General features: G+C 35.3%; 1 protein-coding gene and 2 non-coding genes across 3 annotated transcripts; 2 read left to right on the forward strand and 1 right to left on the reverse strand.

Annotated features, from left to right (window-relative positions):
- The first annotated feature begins 2612 nt into the window (after positions 1 to 2612).
- On the forward strand, positions 2613 to 2713 carry LOC126716222 (small nucleolar RNA Z161/Z228). The gene has a single exon (XR_007652039.1). It is a non-coding gene; the product is annotated as a small nucleolar RNA Z161/Z228 (small nucleolar RNA).
- An 88-nt stretch (positions 2714 to 2801) lies between these two features.
- On the forward strand, positions 2802 to 2873 carry LOC126716200 (small nucleolar RNA Z105). The gene has a single exon (XR_007652019.1). It is a non-coding gene; the product is annotated as a small nucleolar RNA Z105 (small nucleolar RNA).
- Positions 2874 to 4520: 1647 nt separating this feature from the next.
- LOC126712411 (putative E3 ubiquitin-protein ligase LIN-1) lies at positions 4521 to 12558 on the reverse strand. Its single transcript, XM_050411731.1, is given in 19 exon segments — positions 4521 to 4684; positions 4775 to 5026; positions 5137 to 5280; positions 5389 to 5499; positions 5587 to 5709; positions 6310 to 6441; positions 6567 to 6686; positions 6776 to 6900; positions 6988 to 7297; positions 7393 to 7650; positions 7765 to 7909; positions 8518 to 8856; positions 8858 to 9104; positions 9107 to 9777; positions 9950 to 10029; positions 10101 to 10508; positions 10653 to 10713; positions 10833 to 11803; positions 12395 to 12558. Coding segments are annotated over 18 exon segments (4479 nt in total). The 5' UTR covers positions 11780 to 11803; positions 12395 to 12558; the 3' UTR covers positions 4521 to 4678.
- Between the last annotated feature and the right edge of the window lie 14270 nt (positions 12559 to 26828).

A 26828-nucleotide genomic window follows, 5' to 3' on the forward strand; every position in this document is an offset into this window, starting at 1 on the left:
TGTGAGCTATGCAGGAGAATTGATAATCTCAAAGAAAAAATAAAGAAAAAAAAAATCTCTTCGTGAGCTGTGCTCTTGACGGTTCGATCTCTGTTTGGGAGTTTTGATTTGAGCGTACAACTCAGTCTCCCAAAACACAAACAGAAAAAATCTTTCTTTCTCTCTCAACAACTCAATAAAGAAAAACTAAAAACAAGACCCAAAAAAATCAATCTCAAACCTTAGATTTTATACTCATTGCTAGAAACTCTGCCATTCTCCCCATTTAAATTTTATGTAGCAGCTTGAAATTTGTTATGGTTCTGATCTTTCTCCCTTCAGGTTTGGCTCTTAAAAACCTTTCAGATTTGTGTCAAGCTCTCACTCTACTTCTTTTTCTTCCTAAAATTTCATTTTCTTATGGCAGTGGTAGAAGATAAAACAGAAGCCACATATTGAAAAAGTAGCTTCATTTACTGTCAAGGTGTTACCTCCTCACCCTTTTATTTATAGTCATTATTCAGTCAAGTGTTTAGTATTTTTAATATTTCCCTTCCTAAACTTATCACACAGCCACAAAGTGACCCACATGATGTACAGAAAAAAAAAAAAAAAAAAAAAAAAAAAAAAAAAAAAAAAAAAAAAAAAAAGAAGCTTTATTTTTTTACTTTTCCTCTTTTATTACATATTAGCTTGGTGAATACTGCTACAATTTTAGGGTGTTGTGAACAATGGAGACTCGATAGAGCTAAATTTTTTCTTTTCATTTTTATCATTAAATGGTGATTTTGGATGTAAATTTGCTTATTTGTTTAGCTGTTGATAGTGGTTAAAATACAATCATATATATATATATATATATATATAATATTTTGACACTCTGATAAATGATTTAGATTTTTTGATAAAACAAGTTTAAATTTTTTTTTTTTTTACCAATAAATGAAAATTACTTCAATTGAATTATTAAATTATATAAAAAGAGGCCCCATTGAACATGGTCGCCTTAGGCCACAAAATATCTCAAGCCGGCCCTGTATATATGTATGTATGTATGTTACTGTCCATATATATGAGCGAGATGAGTAGTAGAGATCATGAAAATTTGATAACTAATTTTAATTGCATCTATTATCAAAATTTTAGTATGAAAACCAAATTCATTCTTGGTTATTTATTTATATTGATTACATTAGTTGGTTTACATAAAAACACATGCTTTAAATTACAAAAGAAATATAAAAAATAAAAATAAAAATAATAATTTGCATACCAAACACCAAAAAAATTATCAATCTCATTTTTAAAGTCGTTACCAAACACTAGAAAATGATACAGTTTTCTAGAAAATAGAAAATGCTAAGGCATATGCCTAAATTAAACCTGCTATTATAATTCAAAATAAGGTTTATCATTAAAAATTCTATAAAATTCACAAGCATAATAAACCAATGTTATAAAATTGCAACAAAGTTTTTGCTAAATAAAATTTTTATTAAATGTCTTTAAATTATGCATATTAAAATAAAATTAAAAAAAGAAAATCTCAAATGATGGAGATAAAAAAGAGAAAAAAAATTGTTAAAGACTTAAACTTAAAGCAATAAACAAATATGACAAAAAAAAAAAAAAAAAAAAGGTAAACAAAAGAAGAGAGAATAAGGTTTAAACAACTACGTGAAATTAAAAAATAATATGTTCATAGCAAAAAATTGATGCAGAGTTGCATGTTTGGGAAACTGGAACTATGAAAAGTGATGGGTAGAATAGTGTGAATTTGCTAAGAAGTGAGAGAACGGTTTTTTTTTTTTTTTTTTTTAATATCTCTTTAGGTTTTCTCTTATTTAAATTACCACATTATTACACATTAAACAATAAAAAAATCAATGAGATTGACCTATTGATGTAATTTTGTACAATTTACAAACCTAACTGGGTCATTAAAATCCAATTAGGTCACATGATTTGCTTAAAACTTGCCAGGTTTTACCAGATCTTATGCACATCTAATCCAATTGATGACCCATATTGGTCTATGTGTTGAGTAACTAGATTACTGGCCTGACCAGCTAGTTCGAGCTGAGTTTAATAACATTGCTTGTCATGCATGTTTAGTTCATCTAATAAAATAATATCAATCATTTTTATTATGCAAATTATTTAATTAATTTAATTTTTTTGTTAGGCTACATAAATAATGGACAAACTAAATATATGCGGCACTCAATAAAAAAAATAAAAAATATTAATGAAATGGCTGCTGATGGAAATGAAATAAAATTGTAGTTAAAATCCAAACGAGGACGATATCTTGCAAGTTTGCAATTCAGCTCGCCTGTTTTTATTTGGAAAACGGCGTCGTAGCTGCGGTTAAACCTGCCGCTTGGTACAAATATTGGGCCGGGCTTTTTATCTTGAAGTGGGCTTTAGTGGATTTAATAACCTAATTCTTACCCGATTGGTTGAGGAGGGTAGAATCGTCAAATAAATTACAGAAACCCTAATGACGAAGCCCGTGTCCTTTAAATAGAGATCGCTTTGTGCCTCCAAACAATTAGATTTCTTATCAGAAGCCGTAGTTCTCTTCCTCTTACTCTCTCTATATCTTTTAGTTTGTTTTGTATGAAATAGTGAAATCAAGTGATGAATTTGGATTTAAAATTCTCACGACGGTCGTCTGAGACACTTTTTAAAGTGTCGGAGTTGATGCAATAATCCAATACTTCTGATGGTTTCTTCTCTGTGTTTTCTTCCCTTGTTACTTTTCTCTTTATATAATCGTTTGTTTTTTATTCTTGATTTTATTCATAATTATGAGTGGGGCACAATGATGATGAATTGATCATTGTCCGATTAAATTCATGACAGGATATATATCCTCCTACTCATTCTGAATTGCTTGCCTCTCTCATCAGATTTCGAAAATCTCAACCTTCGTCAATCTTTTTTTTTTTGGTTTTTTTTTTAGGTTTGTGTTTTTTTTTGTTTTTGATTTAAATCTGTGTTATATATGAATAATGAGGCACTGTGAGGAATATTTTAAAAGTGTGAGATTGAAAATCTATGAAATTCTCAATAATCAAGCATAAAGTCCTTTTCATTCTGAGTGCCTCTTTACTTGTTTATAAAGAAGTCGGCTAACTGCATAAAAATGAATGAATGTACATCGTTTCAACACATAAGATAGATACAATGCAATGCTTCATCTCCTAGTCACAAGTTAGTAAAGTAAATCCCATAGTGGTAGCAGAGAGCCAAGATGATTCCCATTTAGTTTTTAGTTTAACCCATTCGAATTAAGAACAACAATGACCATAATTCTAAGTAGACATTAACAGATATTAGCTATTATGTGAGATCTTTAAATCTAAATCAAGCAAAGAAGAACCAAAATCAGTTTCAGGAAAAGAATCAAGATCATAAAAATGAATGAATATACTGCATAAAAATGAATGAATGTACATCGTTTCAACACATAAGATAGATACAATGCAATGCTTCATCTCCTAGTCACAATCTAAAAAAATTAAAAATTAAAGTCTTTTTATCCTAATTACATACTAAGATAATTATTATTGATTTACATCACTCGATATTAGCTTGGAGGCAAAGTGACATTATGAAAAGGTTTTAGGCACTCACTCCATCTTATTAGAAATATTCCAATGACTAAGTGCCAGATGTTCTGGCTTTGTGGCAAACAAAAGAGTTCATGGAAGAAATTGCTACATAAGAATTCCAAAGGAGCATTTGCAGAAATTGCATGGGAAGTGAGTGTTTGGATTCCTCTGAAACAGAGAGCACCTCTGCGTTTGTGCTTTTTGCTGAAAAAATGTGAGTTCCACTGTATTGCTACAGTATTTTTAAGCCATAAACGGTATTTAATCAGACTAGAAGTAGGAAGTATAAGCTACAAAATTTTTTTGAGTTATTGACTATTGTAATTGTTCCTTATTTAGAGGATTTTCTGAGACCGTTTGTGTCCCCATCCAATTGTAGTCTTTTCCTTTTTGAGAGGTTATCATTTGGTTTTCCACCTCTTGACCAAATCTGTGTGTCGTATCTTTGTTGCTTTGGTTGATTTGGTTTATTGCATGTCTATGGTAAATTTATTTTATCTTCTTTAAAAAAAATTGGTGTTTACTGTTTAATAGTTACTTGCTCCATTTTTTTATTATTGAAAATTTGATAGAAATAATGGGAATGTGGGATTTGAGTCTTAAATGTCTCCATTGAAAGTGCTAGAAGTAGAAGGTTTCTACTGAGTTACAAGACTTTTGGCTTATCTCCAAACTTAAGATGGCTTCCTTTGCACCACCTTGACTTTGAGCAAAGATATTACTTGTTAGTATATCACATGTATAGTATTTGTCATGTATTTGTTATATTTAGGATAATATCCCTAATTGAGACTAAAATCAAGGACCCATTAATTGTCTTTTATTTTAGCCCAATCAAGGATCTTCCTAGATCAACTTTATGTCTATATGGGCATTCCTGTATGGCAAATTGTACAGAAAATATAGTGTACATAGGTTGCATTAACAGTATTCCTCTATCTCTTTTCAACAACCTTGAATTCGACATAAATAAATTCTTAAACATGCTAGGTGTGGAAAAAGAAAGAGAAGTTACGAACATTTAATTTACAAGAGGAACATAGTCTACACTCATTTTTACCACAAGCCTAGTCTAGAGCCTAAACCTGCAACCACAATTGAAATCAGAACTGAGTGATGACCACAAATATCTGAGTCTTCCATTATTTTGTTAGTTTATGGTTTTGTGTACTAACCTGGATTCTGCCATCAGAGGAAGCAGCAAAAAGCATTAATTCATTTATATCTGATGTTAATGACGTAATTTTTGCATGTCCACCACCAGCCATTTTGATAGAAGCAACTTTTCTAACTTTTTCTTTCACCCAAACCTCAATGAACCCACATTTTGTGGCTGTATAAATGAAGTCACTGTTGACGGCTATGCGTTGGATATCAAATCCTGTTGGGAATGATCCAATTACTGCCTTGGTGGAAAGCGAAAACACCTTCCATATGCAAAACAAGCAAAAAAAAAAAATGGCACAATATCAGTTCTGCTGCCAAACTGTCGTTGCTAATTATGCTTGATAATAACAACGATGTGAGAGTTGCATACCTTTCCAGCTATAGCATTAACTGAAGACCCACCAGCAAAGAGGAGGTCTTTATGAACATGCAAGGAATGTATGACTTGTTTTCCTAACAATTTCCTTGTACCAGAGTAGAATGTGTTTGTTGTGTAATTGCACAAATCAACCTCCTGCCATATATATGTTTTTTCTTTCAAATTATTAATAAGCTTTTGTGACTGTTATCTAACATTGATGTGTTTCGTGATTGCAATGTTTTGTGATTTTGTGAAGTTTACCTGGATACCGTAACTAGAACAACCGCAATATAGTTTGTCCCCAGTCATGGCAAGGCATTTCACATATTTGTTGAAATTTATATGCTTTGGAGTCCCAGACCAGTTATACACCTGTGATAACACAAATGTCAGCAAAGCTCTTTTTGTTATGGGCTGCATATTTGTCCTAGCTGTTTAAATAAAACACTTAGCACTTGCCTTGACCCCAGTTCCATGAGAAATATAGCATGCCACATTAGAATTGGCTGTCAAGTCGTATACTGCCTCTTTCACATCATGAACTTGAATACAGTGAATTTCCTCAGGTTTACATGACCAGACCTATAGTCAAGAAATACATAAAACAATTGTTTAGTGAAATTAACACAGCAAACATGTAGCTATATTTTGCAGGAAAGTTTGTTTAGCATATGTCTAATACATAAAACATAGGAACATGTGGTTTTTTGCCTTCACCATTTTGTTGGAATCATCTAGTCACTAATGTTATTTATTATGAAAAAGTGTGTAGTACCAAGAACAAATCAATCGAAACAAAGAAAAAAAGAAGCTCTTATATATGTTTTTTATACATATTAAGTGGGCGAGGGGGGATTCAAACTCCAAACGTCTCCATTAAAAACTCTAAGAAATGCTAGTTAAATTAAATTTATAGTGGGACACACTATTTATATGAGATGAGAGAGTATGAAATTATTATGCTCTTGGACTTGGGAGTAATGTATAATTTTCTCACCAAAGGGTATTTGATTATTTGAAGGCTATCATTATCAGTTCCGATTTCTGAGCTACTTCTTTCCTATGTAATAGAGGTCATTGGTGTGTGAATAATGTTCCACCATATTCCCATTTCAACTAAAATAGCCAAAACAAGCATGCAAAACCGATTTTTCTTAAAAAAGAAAACTTGTGATGGCTTACCCGAATTGTTTTGTCAAAGGAACCACTATATAGTTTGTCACCTGAAGATGGTACATAGAGGCATGTGATAGCCTTTGTATGTTCACGAACTTCTTGAACCAACCTTGGTAACCTTTTTCCAACATCCCACACCTACAAGAAAGATATTGTGGCCTTAGCTGTTGCAGAAGGAAATAAACAACCCCACATAATTGCAGTTGTGCATGTATCCTTGAGCAGGTATGAAAAGATTGAATATGTTCTGTTTAGGTGCAAACCTTTATGGTTCCATCAGAATGGCTGCTTAAAAGTCGATCATTTAGATGAAGCAAAGACAGAACCTCACCATTTGCGCTTGAATCTAACTCAACCATTTCAGAACAACTCCATAACTCTGTCTAAGAAACACAACATTAGTAGGATTTAGTTATCTAATTGTCTATATTATTTTAAATCAAGGACATGAATGCTCCTCCACGCCACTTACTGCATCTACAGATGGTAAATTCATCAAGGCTTGCATTATATCTCTGACCACCAATGAATTCCTCTTAAGCTTTCTAAAAGTTCTGTAGATGCATTTAGCATAAACCCCCAGTGCTTCAAGTGCAGCTAAATTTAGAGAGTTTGAGTTCATTTTTATTTGAAGAGGCATGAAAACGTTCTGTGTAAGCATTACCTCTGATGCATTGTACTTACATGGATCACTGACAAAAGTTTTCATAGCAAGGGTCACTAAAATCTTTTCCTCTAGGTTCTTGGATGATTGGAGGACATTTATAAATTCATCAAGCAAGGACTTGCGAGCAGCATCTCTTACACCAGTATGAGGAAGAGTAGAAAGCATGTACGTGAGCCATGTAGCAAGGACAAGGCATGACCTTGCCATTTCTAAGGAATCACTCTTGAGACATTCCTCCAAGGCTTTGAATATTGAGCCATTCTCATGGTTGCAAAGTACAAAAGCTACCCTTCTCTCCCAAGAGCTTGCAGCTTCCTCTTCCTCTTCCTATATAGTAAGTATATAAGATTCAGGATAGATACAAGGTTGAATATAATGAGTAATATGCTCTATGACAAACCAAAAACTAGACATATGCAAACCATTATTTCCATCAAATCATTGTCATCTTTTCTCAGCTGTTCTGCCTTCATCAAGGCATGGTAAGGTTGATCAAACCCTGCAATCTTGAGTAACCAGGCTTTGGTATAGGACTTCCCTGAGGAAGTTAGACGCCCAGATAGAGATATTAAAGCATCTAGAGCCATCATTTGAGAATCAGAAAATTCCTTTCTCCGGAGTGCTTCAATTAATATATCTATAGCTTCTTCCCTATACACGCTCATCTCCCGTGGCTCAACCTGGAAAAGTGATAATCAGTGGAATTTATAGTTAGATGTAATAGTGGTGTATGTTAGGAACATTATTTAAAAATTTAACACTATTAATGTTGATTTCAGAGAATCAAGGCAAACCAAGAGATCAAGCTGAAGAAGAAGAGCAGCAATGGCCGGTTGCTGCTTTGCAGGAGCCATTTGAAGATACACAAGAAAGGTGTGCATGGTACTAAATGCTCCTTCATCTTTAATTATCTGCAATATCTGGTTGCGGAATGTCCTCCTGTGACAGCATAGAAAGAATAGAATCTCCATTGAGGGTGTTAGGCAGGGTACTGAGCAAGGAAAGGAAAAATAAATCAAAAGGTACATGTGCTCCATAAAAAGAAGCACACATGTAAATTTGTGTGCAGTGTCTAATACACTGAACCATTTAGGAGTACGATTGGAATCATTTTAGAACCTAACTCCAAATAACTCCTGGTGAAAATACTGTATCTAGGTACTATTGCAACTTTGTTTTTATATCAGTAAGTTATGCACTAAATGATTCTTTAACCTAAGACCCTAGTTTTACCTTCTTATGGGGAAGGGTACAATAGCAACTTTAGTTTGATCAATGCAATTGCAATGTAGTTGCTATCAAAATTCTTTACATGAATAAACATCTATTTGGAATGAATGACACCAGACACACACACTCACAGGTTTTGAGACTTGTCCTTATTAGGTTAACATGAAATCAAGTTCAAAGGTTTTGTGTTTAGTTTTGTTATTTCAAAATTTGGTAGCTTTAATCATTAGAAGGATTTGCAAAGTAAGAAAAATTGTGTACTTCAGTCTTCAGATTTATCATAAATGAGAAGTGAAGATTTAATATGCGAAGTGTACCTGTGTAACTGAACGAGCTCTGAGAGAAAATCTACACATATGCCTCTTACACTTTCATTTCCAGCATGAAATAATTCTAGAACAGGTGACAATTCAATTCTATTTGCTATCAAGCACCGGCAATCTTTTTCAGCTTGCATGCAACATAAAAGTATGGAAACAATGGATCTCCTTCCTTCCAATCTATCCAAACACTTGACCAAGGCTGGAATTCCATTTGCAGAAATAACACTGAAGGCACTGAGGGACCTGCTGCATTCATTACCTCCCATTAGAATCTGCTCAAGCAATGCTATGGCAGCATCCTTGGGCTCCATTACAAACTGAATATCATCTAAAAACTGTCAGGACAAGGGAGGATACAAGGTCATGAGCTGAAAGCTGAGCAAATGCTGGGGTCAGCTGGTATATAAGAACAGCAGCCTCAGATAGCCCATTCTTTAGCAGAGCAGCTAGGCAATCAAAATCAGAATCTACACTTGTTAGAGTATTCCCAACACCTTCATCTGCAAATACTAGCTCTGAGAGTATGTAAATTGATGTTCTGAGAACTTCTCTGCTCAGAGAAGCTGACAGTATTTCCACAAACCATTTACAATTGTTGGATTGGATAAAAAAGACTGAACCCCAGGATCAGCCTTTGATTCCTTCCATAATCTGGCTATTGCCAACACAGCTGCTTCACATTCTTGTAAGCTGTCTGAAGTAGAGAGACAAGAACCATAGGGTTTTAAATTATTGATAATTGCTTCTACTGCTGCTTGGGATATTACACTGGTTGGTGATGTAGATACTGCTGCACGCATAAATCTTTTCTTCCTATAGTTAAGATAGTCATCTATGCTCTTATCACAGGATATATCACTTGTTTTGTATAGAGTGGAGGCCAAGCGGATTTCTTTTGTGGAGGATCTAAATGAATCTCTCGGTGTTTCGGAGTATGAAAATTCTTGAGCAAGATCAGGATACTGTTCTTTCCAAGATGATATTAGTCTCTTCAAAACATAGTTTGTTTTGGGCAGTATACTGGCAGAGAGAGGTTGCCGTGTAATGGGGCATGTTACATTTCCTCTTTCAAGCCATTCTTGGATTGCTTTTCTTTCATATGTCTGGCCTGTTTCAAGGGTAACAGGGTCAAAAAATATGTGGCTTGTGATGGGGCAAACAAAATCCTGAGGTGGTCTTGTTCGAGTAGTCAGCTTCTCAGATATTGGGAGAGAGATGTAGCTCTGGCTTCCCTCATCAACTTCTTGAATAGTACTGCATAGTGCAAAGGAATTCAAATATTTTAAGGGGACAGAAATCATAGAATGATAATGTCTTTAATCAAGCCTTGTAGGAGAGATGCTGGTCGATTTTCAAAGCTAAAAGAAAAGTACAAATACTAGAGAATTCCCAAAATAATGATAAAAAGGAAACAAAGTGATGATACCTATATTCTAATACTTGGCTATTCTCACTGTCAAAACTCCGTGTTCTGCTATTGATTTTTCTTCGAAATTTCAGCTTTCCCTACATTGCAAAGAGTTAATTAGCACTGCTCAAAAAATTGGATAAAAGTACATCTTCAATCTGAAACCTACTATGACTTCACCATCAGAGTCTGCTGAGTTGAAGCTGTGATCATTCCTCACAGGTGGAGATGAAGGCAACGAGCTGGAAACAGATGAATCTGGGATATGGCGGGATAATAAGCATAACAAAACAGGGTTTTCTTTTTTAAATTGCACATCTGGTTTTGGAGATAAAATAGTTGGAGAAGGAGATGTAGGGAAATCCATAGGAGAAAAGAATGTAGCAGAATGTATTTGGTTCTTCATTTTAGATGTCTGTGCTTTAGGCCCAGTTTCCTTTTCCTCAGCCATCTTCATGCCACTAGGAGATGCCCTTTTGCTAGGTATATCGTCAGAGTGAGAATCCACATAACCATCATCAGGCTCATATTCAGAGTCATCTTCATCTTGATCTTCATTCTCATCAAGCAACCCCTCCTGGCATAGTAAGCAAGAATGAAGCTTGATGTTATTCCAAGACTAAAATGCCCAAGTAGAGAACTTTAAAATATATGGATATAAACCCAAAATTAAGCTTCCTCATGGCATTGTGAATTTTACTGCTCTAATTTCCATATTCACCTGAGGATCCCATCTAGTGGACTCCTTCAGATTCTGGGACGCAGTAGAACCTAGATTTAATCTGCTTGGAGCCAAATCACCAAAAGATGTAAGTAAATAAGAGCCTCAAATCATTCTCTCCAGAAAAATCAATAGCAAGTTATTTAATTAGTGTATTAGTAAGATTTGAATTTTACTCACCTGCTTGCTTCTCTTGTTTCTCTTTCACCAAACTTAGATTTAATAATTGGGGAAAACCCAGCACTCTTAGGCAAGATAGGACCAAATTTTACATGATCTGGAATTGAGTGGCTGACTTCATGCAAAGGAGTCATTGGTGGCTCCGCAATGGGCAACATTGGAACCACCTTCTTGCTCGAGTTTGAATCAGAGTTCATGCAATCCTTATAGTATTTAGCAAAAAGCCGTGTATTCTCATCCAATGATTCTCCATAAAGCTGATCTAGCTTCTGCAATTTTTCCAATTTTTCTGGCCCCATGGAAAACATCAAAGACTCATTGAAGTATCGATCCAAATCAGCTGTATAGGACATATCCGCGCAGTCAGGAATTACTTCCATCATTAGCCTATGCCTTTCCTCTGAATACCATCCAACAATGGAGCTCATGTGTGAAAGAAACAGGACTTTCCAAATTTCAGGAGCAAAATCAATCCGCGAGAAGAAAGGGTCTATGATGAACATCTCAAGCATATGAAGAGCTGCATTATGAACATTGTTCCGCAATTTCCACATGTATGCAAGGTTGAGATGAGCCCAAGCAGAGAGGTAGAAATTAGGAACACCAGCAGTTTTCTGATTAGAGTTCAATAAGGCACACACTTGCAACATCTTCTCAGCATACTCCAATCTTGCAAGCCTAGTTTCCATATTTGAAGTGTTGATAGCTTCTTCAAGGGCTTCAATTCCCCAGTCCAAATTTGCTAATACTGCTTGATCCGAATACCGAACCTCTGTGTCTTTGTCACAGCTTACATCTTCAGTTGCCAATCTCTCTGCACACTGTTCTTTGTGTTGGGTTCTCTGTTCTTTATTAATCAACCGCTCTTGGGTGAAATTATCAACACTGGCAACCAATAACCAAACCATATCCTTCTGGTCCATTGCAAACCTATAATCCATGTTCATTTTTTTTTGTCTTGTGAAGACAATCTGGACAAACAAATTCCCAAACTTAATATATGAACAACTAAAGCATGAAACTCAGTTTGCAAATGGTTTTTCTTGATTGCTAAGAAAGTATAGGAAAGGTGACTGTAACAACTTCATATTTTTCTCCTTGTCACATGTTTAAGATTAACTCAGGCATTTAGAAAACTCAAACACTTATGTAAAAAAAAGCTCTACATTAAATGATTGTGATAGCCTTGAGGAAAAGAATGAAAATATCTTATCAATTCAACAACAAAACTGTTAACAAATTCTAGCATCACCAAAACCTCATAAACCTTACTGGAGACCATGTTGATGATAAATTGCCAACTGTCGCAAAAACTCAAATTATTGCACTGATAACATGATAAATTACAACTATTACGAAGGTGAATTTAATCGCTTAACCAGTATTCCAATGGTTGAAAGATAAATTGAGCAACTCTAAAGTATAGTCTCCACACAGTAAGAAGTGCATAAAAATAATTACTAATCTATAGATATCAATAACAGCAAATTGACTGAATCCCATAATAGAAAACTCAAAATGAACGTGGAAAAATAAAAACACAGAGAGAGAAAAGTGCTTACTGTATTGAAGAACCAGCACAGCTAGTCTGCTATGGTCGTATGGATTGGCCAATGACCAATATTTTTCACAAGAAAGAGTGTGAGAAAGCCGGCTTTTGGAGATTGTATAAGCTGTGCCGGCTTTGGCCATTTTTGGAGCGTTGATTACGGCAAACAAGCAGACTGAACATTTTTTTTATATATTACTATACACTATTCAAATAGTGTGACGTTTTTGAGTTTTAAAATTTTAAATAGCTTCCTAGCAATATAAAAAAAATGTATGTATGAAATAATTGAATATAATGGGGGGTTTGAATAGTCGTTTAGTAAAGGACAAGAGAGCATCTTATTAAAAGATAAATGGACAAAGAAAGAGCATTTAGCTTTTGGCTTAAATCTTTGGTCATGTCTAAAATAACAAACACTAGAAACAGGTCAAAGTTTACCTGAAATCGTGTTCCAGAGGGACGAAAATGCCTTTTGCCTGGTGTGCGGTTTCATCAACTTTCTTTGGCGGGAAGGTGAGTGAGATTGAGCCCATTAACATTGCCAATCAAATCACTTGGGCCTACATGCAATTCTTGTGGTCCAGTTGATTTTGTTGGACCTGTAACTTGGTTGGGTAGCCCATGAAATTTGGCCAGGCCGAACAATACCACATTTCACTTTGGGAGATTTGGGCCAAAACTGACAGCAGGCTGTATAACCACAGACGAAATATAAAAGAGAAGTTATATCTTTGTTCGTACAAGATATTTTTATGATATTTTCATAATAAATTATAGGAGGTAAGTTGTTATTAATTTTAATTTGAATCTATAATTAAATTATTTTTTTGCCCACCCATAACAGCCAACAACAACTAGACATTTAAAATTTTATTGTAAAAATGTTATAGATATAACATTTTTCAATATAAAAAACAATTAAAAAAAATCAGTTTCTTTTTTTTTTTCCCCCATAAAAGGCATTTAAAAGTATTTCCTAAATCAATGCCCTTAGGACATTAGTTAACTTTTTCCTTATAATAATATAAAAATTTATCAAATAAATATTGTAGATATAACATTTCTTAATATAAAAATTTATCAAAAAAATTTGATTGCTTTTTTATTTTCCCATAAAAAATTTTTAGAAGTATTTCCTAAATCAATGCACTTAGGATATTAGTTAACTTTTTCCTTATAATAATATAAAAAACTATTAAAAAATTGTTGTGAACATAACATTTCTCAATATAAAAAACTATAAAAAAAAAAATAGTTGTTTTTTTATTAACCCATAAAAAGTTTTTAAAAGTACTTTCTAAATCAATGCCCTTGGGATATTAGTTACTTTTTCATTATAATAATATAGAAAACTATAAAAAAAAAATGTCATGGACATAATATTTCTCAATATAAAAAGCTATAAAAAAATAATTTACTTTTTTTATTTTCTCATAAAAAGCTTCTAAAATCATTCCCTGAATCAATATCCTTAGAACATTAGTTAACTTCTATCTTTCATTCCAACGAAAAGAAGGGTCATACTAATAAGTATTCTTAAAGCATTGGTTAATAATATATTTTAGGAAAATTTTGACACTACTTTTATAAGAAATGAAAAAAACTATTAAAATATTATTTTTTTATAAATTTTTTAAATAAATTAATAATCAATATTCTAAGGATATTAGTTAGCATTTAAAAAAATAATAATAATAATTAACTTTTGCCTGGGATGTCTTGTTGAAAAATCAGGAAGTATCCGTGCAATTACAAAACTTTCCGCAAAAGCATGAAAAATGAAGCAATTAAGTACGACACTTTTCAACACTTTTCATGATTGTCACTTTTTTTTTTTTTGACTGGTCAATTATCCACATTTTTTATTCGAGTCCTAGGCCGCTAGTCCATTCTAGCTAACAACGCGGAAATGTCAATCTTCTATAAGTCGTTCTTCTAATGATGTAAAGTAAACTACCAAAAAAAAAACTAGTTGTATGGGCAATATTTGCTTGCAGTATCCATATTCTCTTATCTTTGTGTGTTACCTTCTTCTTGCTATGCTAGTTACAAATGCATGGTGTAAATTGACCCATGAAAGGAGGGCCTTTGAGGGAGATCATGTAGTTATGTGCAATGTATTTAATTTATTAGGTATAGGTTGAATTGAATATGAAGTACAGTTCTTTCAAAAACATTGTCCTGGGGTTGAATCACTAGAATTAACCCATTTAAAGTCATTTTTTGTGTCAGCCAAGCTTGACTTATTTGGTTTGATTAATTTTTATACTCCGGTCTAAGGAATGAAAGTTACTAGCCGACTTTGAAAACAAATTTATGCCCGGATTGTTCAGCCAGAATTTGAGTCCAAAAGAGTCTGCAGCATGTAATTCATTTGACAATTTGACTTTGGTGTTTTTAATGTAACGTTCATAGTTCAAATTTATTCTTCTCTAATTATCAAATTATCAACAAAAAATAAAAATAATATATATATATATATATATATATATATAATCTATCTTATTTTATTTTTAATAAAGGGGTAAATTATATATATATTTTTAGGGGGGGAAAATTGACTCCTCTAGACTCAAATCCTTTTTTGATAATTTTATACTCAAATTTTCACAAAAAAACAACAAATTATTGCACAAAGAATAGTAATGCTTTTTCCCCCTTCTTTGATTGAAATTTCTACCACCTTATTTTATTTTATTTTTTTTCTCTTTACCCCTTACTTTACTTTGTTAAGTATTTAATATCAAAGTGATAGAAATATCTATTTAGAAAATGTGTGAAGTTTAAGAAGTAAATTGGCCAAATTAAAAGTTTAAGAATTGTAATAGCCACTGCATTAAAGTTCAAGAGGTGTCAAGGCATTTTTCTCTATGTTTTTCATATTTTCTTAATAATATTTGACAAATAAAATAATTATAACCAATTAATTTTTCTATAAAATATATCAAAAAGAAAAAATATAATAGATACTCAAGAGATAAATTATTCTTTTCAATGGTATTGTTTTTAGTGAATGAGTTTTATTTACAAAGGCTGTTGGAAATGGAACTTCATCAATATGTGCAAAATGTTGTTCAACATCTAGATTTTTAAAAAATTGTCAGTATTTCTTGTTTGTGTTAATGGTTTTGAGGACTAGAAAATCAAAAGTCGTCCAACTTGTTTATAAAGTGGATATACTTGTGCTTACTCTTCTAGTTTTTTTGCCACTACAAAGTGACAGTTTTCAGTTCTGAATGTTGTCAAAAGGTAAGGTCAAAATAGAAGATGAGTTTTTAATGGATTCTTTGATTTTTATAAATTGGAAGGAAAATTCTTGCGACATTCATTATGAAATCACTTATTTTTTAAAATTTAAAACTGTGAGGCACAAGAATTTAAATAAGGAACATGTGCCACGTGTCGTATCCATAGCCGATGAGTCCATTATCGTGTCGAGCAGACCACATACTCAGATAGTAAGGCCATATTAGTGGCACGTTACCAAAGGAGGTCATACCGTAGAAAAAGAGTTTCGAGAAGGGGGTTAGCCTTGACATGACTGGAGGGATGGTGGCTGCCACCATATTTAATGCATCCCACCAAACCTCCTGACTGCATTTATGTGGAGAAGACTTCTGAACAGTGCTGTATTGGTTGCCCCAACTCACAAGGGGCTTGAGAAGGAGTTTGATGGGGCAAGCACTCAAGTAGGGGCCTGGACGATCAACAAATGAAAGGCCAAGATCATCTAAAAGGAGCTATATAATGTAAGAGACCCTCTAGGGAGAGGGGATCGGAAAATCTGTAGAGAACACATTGTAGTAACAAGAGCTAAAATTGCATCCAAGTCCAAAAGAGCTAAATTCAAGAATCATTTTCCTCGGACTTCGCCAAGGAATGATTTCCTTGCTTTGAACTTGTCTTTATTTTGCTGTCTTAATATCTTCAATCCATTGTGCACATTGTTTGGTTCATCGAGGTCTAGCTTTTAAGCCCACTCTCTACAAATTCATTGTGTGGGACTATTTGGGCCTTAACCCATTCATCATTTGGGCTTAGGAATCAAAACCACACCCTTACAAAAACAATCGTTAGATTTCATTTTAATATATAATTGCATTTCAATGTATTAAAAATTAGTTATTTTTGTGTCTTTTATATGTATAGTTAATACATAGTTTGGATATTTATTTATGGACAAAGTTTAATTACAAAATTAGTTGTAACTTAACTCTACAAACTCACTCAATAAAATAAATATTACAACATATTTTGAAAATCTAACCGTTGAATCGCATGTTTTTTACGCTTTTAATATAATGTTAAATTTTGTGTCAATCAGATATTATTTACTATATGATATATAAGCTTATAAATTGTTTTGTAGCAAATTCTTATTAATTTGCATAATGGGCCCACCACTTACATCATTTTTTTACCTACTAGTAATAACTTATAATATCAGTAATTTATAAAAAAGTTAGTAAAACTAAAAAATAGCTCAACAACAAAAATTATCAATAGTAAAAAAAAAAAAAAAATTAAGCTCAACTAACAAATTTTATCCAAAATAAATAACCTTGTCCTTTAAAAAATTATAAACCAAAATAATTTTGTTCTTACCCACAAAAAAAAAAAAAAAAAAAAAAAAAACACTCAACAGCTAAGCCTGATTAGTAATTAGTAGCAAAGTTAGAAGTTAAAACTATCACACTCAGCCAACAACAAAGCCGCCCCCTAGCTCAAAGTTTTGACACCATCTCTGCCTCTCATAAAAAGATATTAAATAAGTTTGTAGTCTAAGACTACAACTAATTTTAAAAATTGTAACTAAATTTTGTCATTTATTTATTTACTATATTTTTAAAATCGATTCGTACCTTGACCTCCTTGATCGAAATCCACTGTCTATGAGCATAGGCCAAAGGGACAAAACAATAAGTAGCATGAATCTTCCATTTCCATTACCATTAACCATTTCAAAGAGAGTATGCCACGAGAGTATCCCCGTGGCTAGATAGTTTACTAGGAAACAAATAACAAAATGACAAATCCAACGTCAAAGTTTTAACCACCAAACAACCCTTAAAGTTTCTCAAAAAAAAAAAAAAAACAACCCTTAAAGATGACAATGTGGCATTATAATATTTACTGTTGGATCTAACTGAGAAATAGACTTAGATCCTTTTAAGCGGAACAGTGAACATTTGAGCATTTTTGTATATACGGAGAGAGATATAGAACATCCTACTACAATTTTAACGGCTTTTAATTTAATAATTATAGCAAAGATGAGTGATTTGAACCCGAGATTTCTTCCTTGAAAACATTTGATTGTGTGAATCAGAAAAATGCTTTTAATTTAATAATTATAATAAAGATGAGAGATTTGAATCCAAAATCTTTTTTTTAAAAGCATTTAAACGTGTCAATCAAAATACTTTTAATTTAATAATTATAATAAGGATGAGATATTTGAACTCAAAATTTTGTCTTTGAAAATATTCGAATGTGTCAATTAAAATACATTTAATTTAATAATTATAACAAAGATGAGAGATTTGAATCCAAAATTTCTTCATTAAAAACATCATAATATGTCAATAAAGTCCAAATATTTTTGGGTGAATTGACATTTTAATGTCATACAAACATGTCAGCCAACAACAATGGGTCATTATAGAGGGGTTGAATTATAGAAATAATTTGAGGTACTACAATTCTGACCAGTAGCACCCATCTCTTTCTCTCCGACCACGCAAGGAACAATATTATAAATCCGGCTCTGACCGCATTGGTCATCAGTAAGGTATATTCTCATCACATGATACAGGAATCTTCCGAAGTCTTTTATTTATTTTATTCTTTTCTTTTCTTTTTAATTAAAGTTCCAGGTATATTTATATTTGCATTGATTATATCTCAAGTAAAGAAGATGAAGTATACGTAATGCTTTATCGTTTATATGTTTACTTATCAATTGGTGTATAAAATTTTGGTCAACCATTAAAAAAATGTCTATTTGTTCTTATTAAGGAATAAATAGTTCAAAAAAAGCCTTCTCTTATTTACCTTTTTTTTTTTAAAAAAAAATTTAAAAACATTTTCCTTTGTTTTTAAGAGGTTGGCTTGTAATATTTTGTTTAGAGTTGTGCTTGTAATACACGTTTACTTATCAATTGGCTTTTGTAATATTTTGGTGAGAGATAGAGGTTTGGTTAATAAGTTTTGGTTGAAACGAACAGTGGTTTACAAAAAATGAAAGCGTAAAATAATTTCCAATTAACCAATATTTTTCATCTCTCCAAACACCTGTAAATATAGAAAATATATTTTGAAAATCAACTTTCATCCAAGGACGGAGCCAAGACTTGAAATTAGGGGAGACAGTTTTGCTATTGGTTGCGTGCGGCGGCTTTTGCTTTTGGCTCGGTTGCTTAACAACTAATGGTTTTTATTTTTATTTTTTATTTTTTATTTTATATGTGCATCCAAGTATGGACAAATTTTTTTAAAGGGTCGGGTTGTTTGTTTTTGGTAGAATTGATTGATTGAGTTTAATTGTTTTTAGCTTTACTATTGGTAATTTTTTTTGTTGAATAATTTTTTTGGGCTTGTTTATTTTGCTTTAGATTTTAGATCTGACCTTTAAAAAGAGGAAAATGCTAGAATTACAAACTTTTTTACAAATTATTAATGTGATGAGTGGTTATTAGTAAGTAAAAATGTGATGTAAGTGATAGGTCCAGATGCAAACCAATAAAAATTTACTACCTCAACAGTTTGTAAAAATGTTATAGAAAAGTTTGTGGCTAGAGTAGTACTCTTAAAAGAATCAATGATAATGTTAAGGGGGACAAAATGTGATTTTATAAAACAACTAAAATTAGTACCTATGTATATATTATTTAAAAAATATATATATTAGGGGGGGACCATTGCCCCCCCTAGTCCAAGTATCCATCCATCCCTGTTCATCAATGGTCCCCCCCCCCCCCCCCCAGTCCAAAGTATCCCTCCATCCCTGCAGTTTCATCAATGGTCCCCCCCTAGTCCAAGTATCCAAACCAAACAAAGCCTAATTTATGAGTTTGAAAGTGATTCTACTTAATCAAGCAACACCATTTGATTGTCATTTCTTTGCCACTCTCACCAATCTAAGACCATAATCTTATCCCCTAAACATCATTGTCTTTCTTGCAATTATGTTTTGTACTACACTAGACTAATGTTAAAGCATCCAATTAAGACACCAAAAAAAACATAATCTTTTCACACTTTGATTTGTACCAACTAGTCATGGCTCCTCTCCCCACTTACTCATATTGTCTTTTACAATTATGCTTTTGTATTGATTATTGTAAGGACACAATTTGTAACGACCCATAATAATGTTGGGTTCGCACGTAAAAATGCCCAAACAATATCATTTATAGAGCGTGGGTTTGAAAGGCTAGGCCTGGGTCACAAGACAGTGGTATTCCGTGGTGTTCATACATAATTAAATCGTGTTCGCTCTAGGAGTCTTTCTCCTGGAGGCGGGCTGGGAGGCTCTGGTTTTTGACCATTTTTCCCAGCCTCCTTTTTGGTGCATTAACCTTCACATTATATAGCCCTTCTCGGTTGATCTTAGCCCTCCACTTGTTGATCAGGCAGGTGCCTACTTCTGTACCCGTCCCATCAGCTGTCCCTCCTTACTTTCTGTTAGTTGCGATGATCGAAGTCACCCTGTCCAGGCGTCTTTTCTCATTAACATGGTCAGGACGCTGGCGGGTGCATTTAATGCGGGGGGGACGTATTTACCCTGAACCAGTTTTGCACCGTACCCCCGCGTGGGTCCCATTCTACTCGCATCTCCCTCAGGGGGCTTTTTGGGGGCAGCCATCATCGAGACATTGCTCTTCCCCTTGAAGTCCTGGAGTGTCGAGGACAGGATCATCCTCGGCTGTTCCACTCGACACTTCAGCCTTTCCCCATTCGTCCTCAGCAAATACCCTCCTCGGCACGGGCCCCGGGCCCTAATAGAGCGTGGGCCGGATCATAAGTTCCCTGGCCCCACAATTATCACATCTTTCTTACTTTGCATTATGTTCGCAAATATGGTTAGTTCCAGTTTGAAGATGCAACAATGAGTCTCAAATTCAACCTAAGTTAAGACTCTTAAACACCTTTTTCTTTCTTTGAGTCACCTTTTTCTTTCTTTCTTTCTTTTTATTTTAATTTTTATTATCAATTCATGCAATCTATTTTTCTTATATTATTACTGTGGGGCCAGAGAGTTTGTGACCCCAGCCCATTTCATGTTAAGGCCCAAGGCCTGCGCCGAGGAGATACAGGGCCGAGGACGCATCATGAGAGTCATGGACGGCCTAAGGAAATGGCCGAGGACGAGCTCCTGCTCGGCATGCCATAAATGCCCCTAAAAGGAAAAGTGATCACAGTGCGGGAACATCACAAGTAAAAGGCTGCCAAAACTGCAATAAAGCATTCTGCACAGGACAGAGCCATGCACTTAAACTTTCACAACCACCCCCAACCACTCTGGGTATGGGCTGATGGGACAAGTATCAGTCTTGGAAAAGTCGATCCTACACGTGGACGAAGGATAAGGAACACAGGCTAATATAAAAAGAGGGACAAGCAATCCGGGAGAAGAGGCTGGGAAAAATGGCCAAAAACCAGAGCCTCCCAACCCGCCTCCAGGAGAAAGACTCCTAAAGCGAACACGATTTAATTATGTATGAACACCACAGAATACCATTGTCTTGTGACCAAGGCCTAGCCTTTCAAACCCACGCTCTATAAATGATATTGTTTGGGCCTTTTTACGTGCGAACCCAACATTATTATGGGTCGTTACAAATTGTGTCCTTACAATTGGCGCCGTCTGTGGGAAGGCTTGTGTCTTGGCACAGGTGGTGGTTTGAGATAATCACTCACATCATTTCCAACAGCCGGGTGTAGTGTTTTAGCGTAAAGTCCCACTAGGGGCTACGTTTCTTCACTAGGGGCTGCGCTTCGTAGCGTCAGCAGCGCGGATGGTTCTAGGGGCTTGGCCGAGGAGCTAATCCCCCTAAACAGAGGTCCCGTGCCATAGCCGAGGGGTTAATTCCCCCAACTACTTAGAAAATCAAGTTTTGGACAGAACCAAGGTATTGCATGGTCCTCGGACTCAAACCTATGGGGAAACCAACTACTTAAATATCAAGTTTTGGACAGAACCAAGGTATTGCATGGTCCTCGGACTCAAACCTATGGGGAAACCAACTACTTAAATATCAAGTTTTGGACAGAACCAGGGTATTGCACGGTCCTCGGACTCAAACCTATGGGGAAACCAACTATTTAAATATCAAGTTTTGGACAGAACCAGGGTATTGCATGGTCCTCAGACTCAAACCTATGGGGAAACCAACTACTTAAATATCAAGTTTTGGACAGAACCAGGGTATTGCATGGTCCTCGGACTCAAACCTATGGGGAAACCAACTACTTAGAAATCAAGTTTTGGACAAAACCAAGGTATTGCATGGTCCTCGGACTCAAACCTATGGGGAAACCAACTACTTAAAAATCAAGTTTTGGACAGAACCAAGGTATTGCATGGTCCTCGGACTCAAACCTATAGGGAAACCAACTACTTAAATATCAAGTTTTGGACAGAACTAAGGTATTGCATGGTCCTCGGACTCAAACCTATGGGGAAACCAACTACTTAAATATCAAGTTTTGAACAGAACCAAGGTATTGCATGGTCCTCGGACTCAAACCTATGGGGAAACCAACTACTTAGAAATCAAGTTTTGGGCAGAACCAAGGTATTGCATCGTCCTCGGACTCAAACCTATGGAAAAGTCAGCTACTTAAGAAGAATTCTAAGTCGCTCAGTCCTCGGACCAAATACCAGAAAGGGTTAAAGCTATGAAAGTTATTAGGAAGATGGCGAAACGCCTTATTATTCAGCGACCTGCAGGGGCTGTACATTTTGGGTTATATATCCTCGGATGATTACTGCCTACATGGCATCGAGCATTTAGCCATCACCTCATTCAAGTTTGGGGTATACAACCCATTTTCAGGTCGGCATCGAGCATTCAGCCATCACCTCGTTCAAGTTTGGGGTATACAACCCATTTTCAGGTCGGTCTTATTGTACACGATACCTCTAATAAGTTCATAATGACATCTTTTTTCTTGGTAAGGGATTTCGGCCCTAAATATTGTTTTCTCAGGTCGGCATTATTATGCCAGACAGCTCTAATAAGCTCATCATAATATCTTTTCCTTTTCTTCTTAGTAAGGATTTCAGCCCTAAGTATCATTTATTCAAATCGACATTATTATGTCGGATAGTTTCAATAAGCACAGAGTAAGGTCTTTTTATTAACTGGGATTTTGGTCCTAAGCATCTTTCAGAGTATAAAAATAAAAAAGAAGTCACAGGGTAGTACGTCTATTCACGGCATAACCATTTCAAAAAGAAGAGATAGAATATACGAAATAAAGCAATGATGACTTTTATTAATATAAAGATGTATTACAGCGTACAATGAAGGGCTTAAACAAGCCCATGTAGGAAATGAATTACGAAAACAATTAAAAAAAAAAAAAAAAAAAAAACAAACAAACAAACAGCCAGAAGTCTTTTTAAGCTCTGCTCCCAAGTCTTTCCAAATTCTGCCCTAGTAGCACCCATATTGAGAGGAGGACCTTCCTTGGTAGAAGAGGAGAAGAAGAGGAAGAAGGAAAAGTATCAGGATGGATCTGGTGATGGGAAAGAAGAAGAAGGGGAGGCAAAAGGAGGCACCAGTGAAGGAAGAGAGGAAGAAGCAATGATACTTTGTCCCTGCATCAGTCCTGACTCCTAACACGCTGGTGCCATGTTAGCTATGCTCATAAGAGAGCGGCTGGTACTAATAATGGGTGACCCCAACTCAGTCGCACCAAAAGTTTGACGCGACGAGCCCCTGCTTCGGATTTTGGTTGAAAGAAGGATGAGAAGTATCTTGAGTCTCTGCCATCCCTGCCTTGACCGAGCCATTTTAAGTTTCAGAAGAATATGGCATTTCTGGGAAGGGTATGGTCCCTTCATTCCCGTTCCTATCTCGAACGTATCACAATTCAAGGTGTAAACTAGCGGATAAAGGAAACTCTGGGGGAGGCTAAGGGTTTCAGACTTTAAAAGGATTAAAAGGTCTCTGTGTAAGAGAAGTAACCTCTTGCCTTTCTTCTTATATGAAGGGAAAAACGGGAGGCATTCAATCTATCTAAATTTCCAAGAAAATCTGTAAACGAGAATATACCCACTCCAATTCCCCACGTCGTCAATAACCGTCGAAATTAAATGGTCTCGTAAAGGGAAATTATTAAAGGCGCGTTTTGGATAATGAAACGGCAGGAACGCAGCGTGGATGAATTCAGAAGAATGTCTCGTAGTCCGGTGTGTTTCCTAGATAGATGAAGAGACACCCACATTGATGAAGGGCAGATCTAAGCAGACCGCAATAAAGGCGTGGCATCACCCAAAATCCTCCTCTCCGACCAAGAGGTCGGACAGCAGGATTTTGAGGGGCTATTGTGGGGTCAGAGTATGATGCCCCAATTTGATTGATTGTGTGATGTGTGTGGGTGTGTGATGAGTCCCACATCGGGTATTTACTGGGTTGAACTGGGCTTTATTAACAACTGCAAGGAGCCTCAATTGTGACTAGTCCTTTTGAGGTATAGTGCAGATGTGGCTAGCGCTTTTCCTTGGGTCATTACACAGAGAGTTTGTGACCTCAGCCCATTTCATGTTAAGGCCCAAGGCCTGCGCCGAGGACGCATCATGAGAGTCATGGACGACCTAAGGAAATGGCCGAGGTCGAGCTCCTGCTCGGCATGCCATAAATGCCCCTAAAAGGAAAAGTGATCACAGTGCGGGAACAGCACAAGTAAAAGGCTGCCAAAACTGCAATAAAGCATTCTGCACAGGACAGAGCCATGCACTTAAACTTTCACAACCACCCCCAACCACTCTGGGTATGGGCTGATGGGACAAGTATCAGTCTTGGAAAAGTCAATCCTACACGTGGATGAAGGATATGGAACACAGGCTAATATAAAAAGAGGGACAAGCAATCCGGGAGAAGAGGCTGGGAAAAATGGCCAAAAACCAGAGCCTCTAGGAGAAAGACTCCTAGAGCGAACACGATTTAATTATGTATGAACACCACGGAATACCACTGTCTTATGACCAAGGCCTAGCCTTTCAAACCCACGCTCTATAAATGATATTGTTTGGGCCTTTTTACGTTCGAACCCAACATTATTATGGGTCGTTACAAATTGTGTCCTTACAATTACTTTTTGGGAAATGCTAACGAGTGCCTTTAGGGCACTGGTTAAGAATCCAATTAAAGAAAATTTTTATGGGAAAAAAAAAACACTTAATGTTTTGACAGCTTTTTTCATTTCCCATAAAAGTGATGTCAAAACTTTCTTTAACTGGATTCTTAACCAGTGCCCTAAGGGCACTCATTAGCATGACCCTTACTTTTTTATACTATAAATTTCCTTATACTATTCCAACCATTTCGGTTTTCTAAATCTACCGCCAACACTTGCCATAAATCTTTATATTACTTTCCCACATTGCTCAATCATGACTATCATTTACTACATTATCGGGGTGGTTGGTCTAGTAATTATGGGTTCACTCTTAAGGGTTTAGGAGGTGGAGGTCTAAGGTTCAAATCCCGCAATGGGAAGTGCCTAGGAAATAACTCTATGCTCTCGACTCATGCTCACTAGTGTTCTCGATGGGGCTAGGTGTACTGTCGGTATGTACCGTACTAGTACATGTACCAGTACCGAAATGTCAACGTTTCATATCAGTTAAAATACTGGCCATATTGGCCGATTGCGGGTGTTTTGGCCAATACCGACCGTACTGCCTAATACATAAATAAGCTTCTTCTTTTTTTCTTTTTTCTTTTTTTAATTTCAGTTTTGTAATTTTTGAATTTTTGTAAGGACAGAATGATAACTTATTTGCATTAACTTATTAGTATTATTTGTTTTTTTAGTATGCTAAAGTATAAAGTCTAAAATCATGAATAATTTGTTCTGAATTGAGGTATTGTTTTATGGTAAAGTTTTATTTTTATTATAATATATATAATAGCGGTAAACCCAAAACGGTACATCAGTATTGACTGGTACCAAAATATATTGTTCCACTGGTCAAACCAGTACAACATTTGGTACAAGATTAACTCCTTTGGTCACTATGGTCACACTTTGATGGAAAACGCCAACTCAAATCGCCTCCTCTACCTATTTTTACTACTACTGTACTTTTTTTTTTTTTTACAAGATAGAATTTATACTCTACCCTAATCTAAGTGTATATGTGTGTGAAACTCCCTTCTATAGACTTGAACCTCGACCCTTACCCCCCACACCCCACAAGCATTTATACTTGTGGAGTGACCACCGCACCAAGGATGCGCAGCGGTACTACTGTTGTACTTTCACTAGGGAACAAAATGGTAGCCTTCTTAAAGCAGCAAAAAATGAAGGAGCTTTGAATTCAACTCCCTCTCATAAACCCGAGTCTAAAAACTTGCCAATTAAAGCTAACGTATGACCCAACAAATTTTTTCAAGATCATTTTTAGAGTATAACCAAATATATGGAGGAAGAAAACAACAACGTATTTTTTCCATAGGGGAAAAAAATCTTTAAAAAATTTATTTTTGGTTGAAAATATTTTATACTATTTGTTGGAAATTACTACAAAAATTTTTTCAAAAACAATAGTATCTCTAATCTATTCCAACCTACAGAGGATATAACAAAGCATAACCACCACCAAAACACTACAAAAAATGCGGGTTTAAGCCGCGTTTAATAAAAACGTAGCTCCACCGAGCTGTGTTTACTAAACGTAGCTCCAGAGCTGATCTGGAGTTGCGTTTATTGATGTTCCAGCTGCGTTTATGTGAGAAGGGCTATAGTCGCGTTTTTAAAACGCGGCTATAGACCCGTTTAGGAGATTTTTTTTTTTTTTTTTTTTTTTTTAAATATGTCCTAAATCCGCATTTGGAAAACATGGCTTTATGGGGTGTTTGGAGCTGCGTTTGTGAGTAAAAATGTAGCTTTAGGCTTTGTCCTAAAGCTGTGTTTGGCAAACACGGCCATAGAAGCACCTAGAGCTACGTTTATATGTAAAAACGCAGCTTTAGGCCTTGGTATATATATTGAGGAAAAAATCCCTAATCCCTATTCAGATCGATCTATCACTCTCACTCTCAAACAAACCCTCGCTCTCTATCACTCTCAACACCATGCCGCCATCGCCGCCTCTAATCGACGCCACCGCCGCTGCCAAGAATCTCTTTCTCTCAGCCATCATAGGTCAGAACCTCTCTTTTCCTTTTGCGATCTCTCTCTCGGTTGTGTTGCGTGTGTGTGTGTGT

This window comes from Quercus robur, chromosome 2 (assembly GCF_932294415.1).
Source record: "Quercus robur chromosome 2, dhQueRobu3.1, whole genome shotgun sequence".
Lineage (NCBI taxonomy): Eukaryota > Viridiplantae > Streptophyta > Magnoliopsida > Fagales > Fagaceae > Quercus > Quercus robur.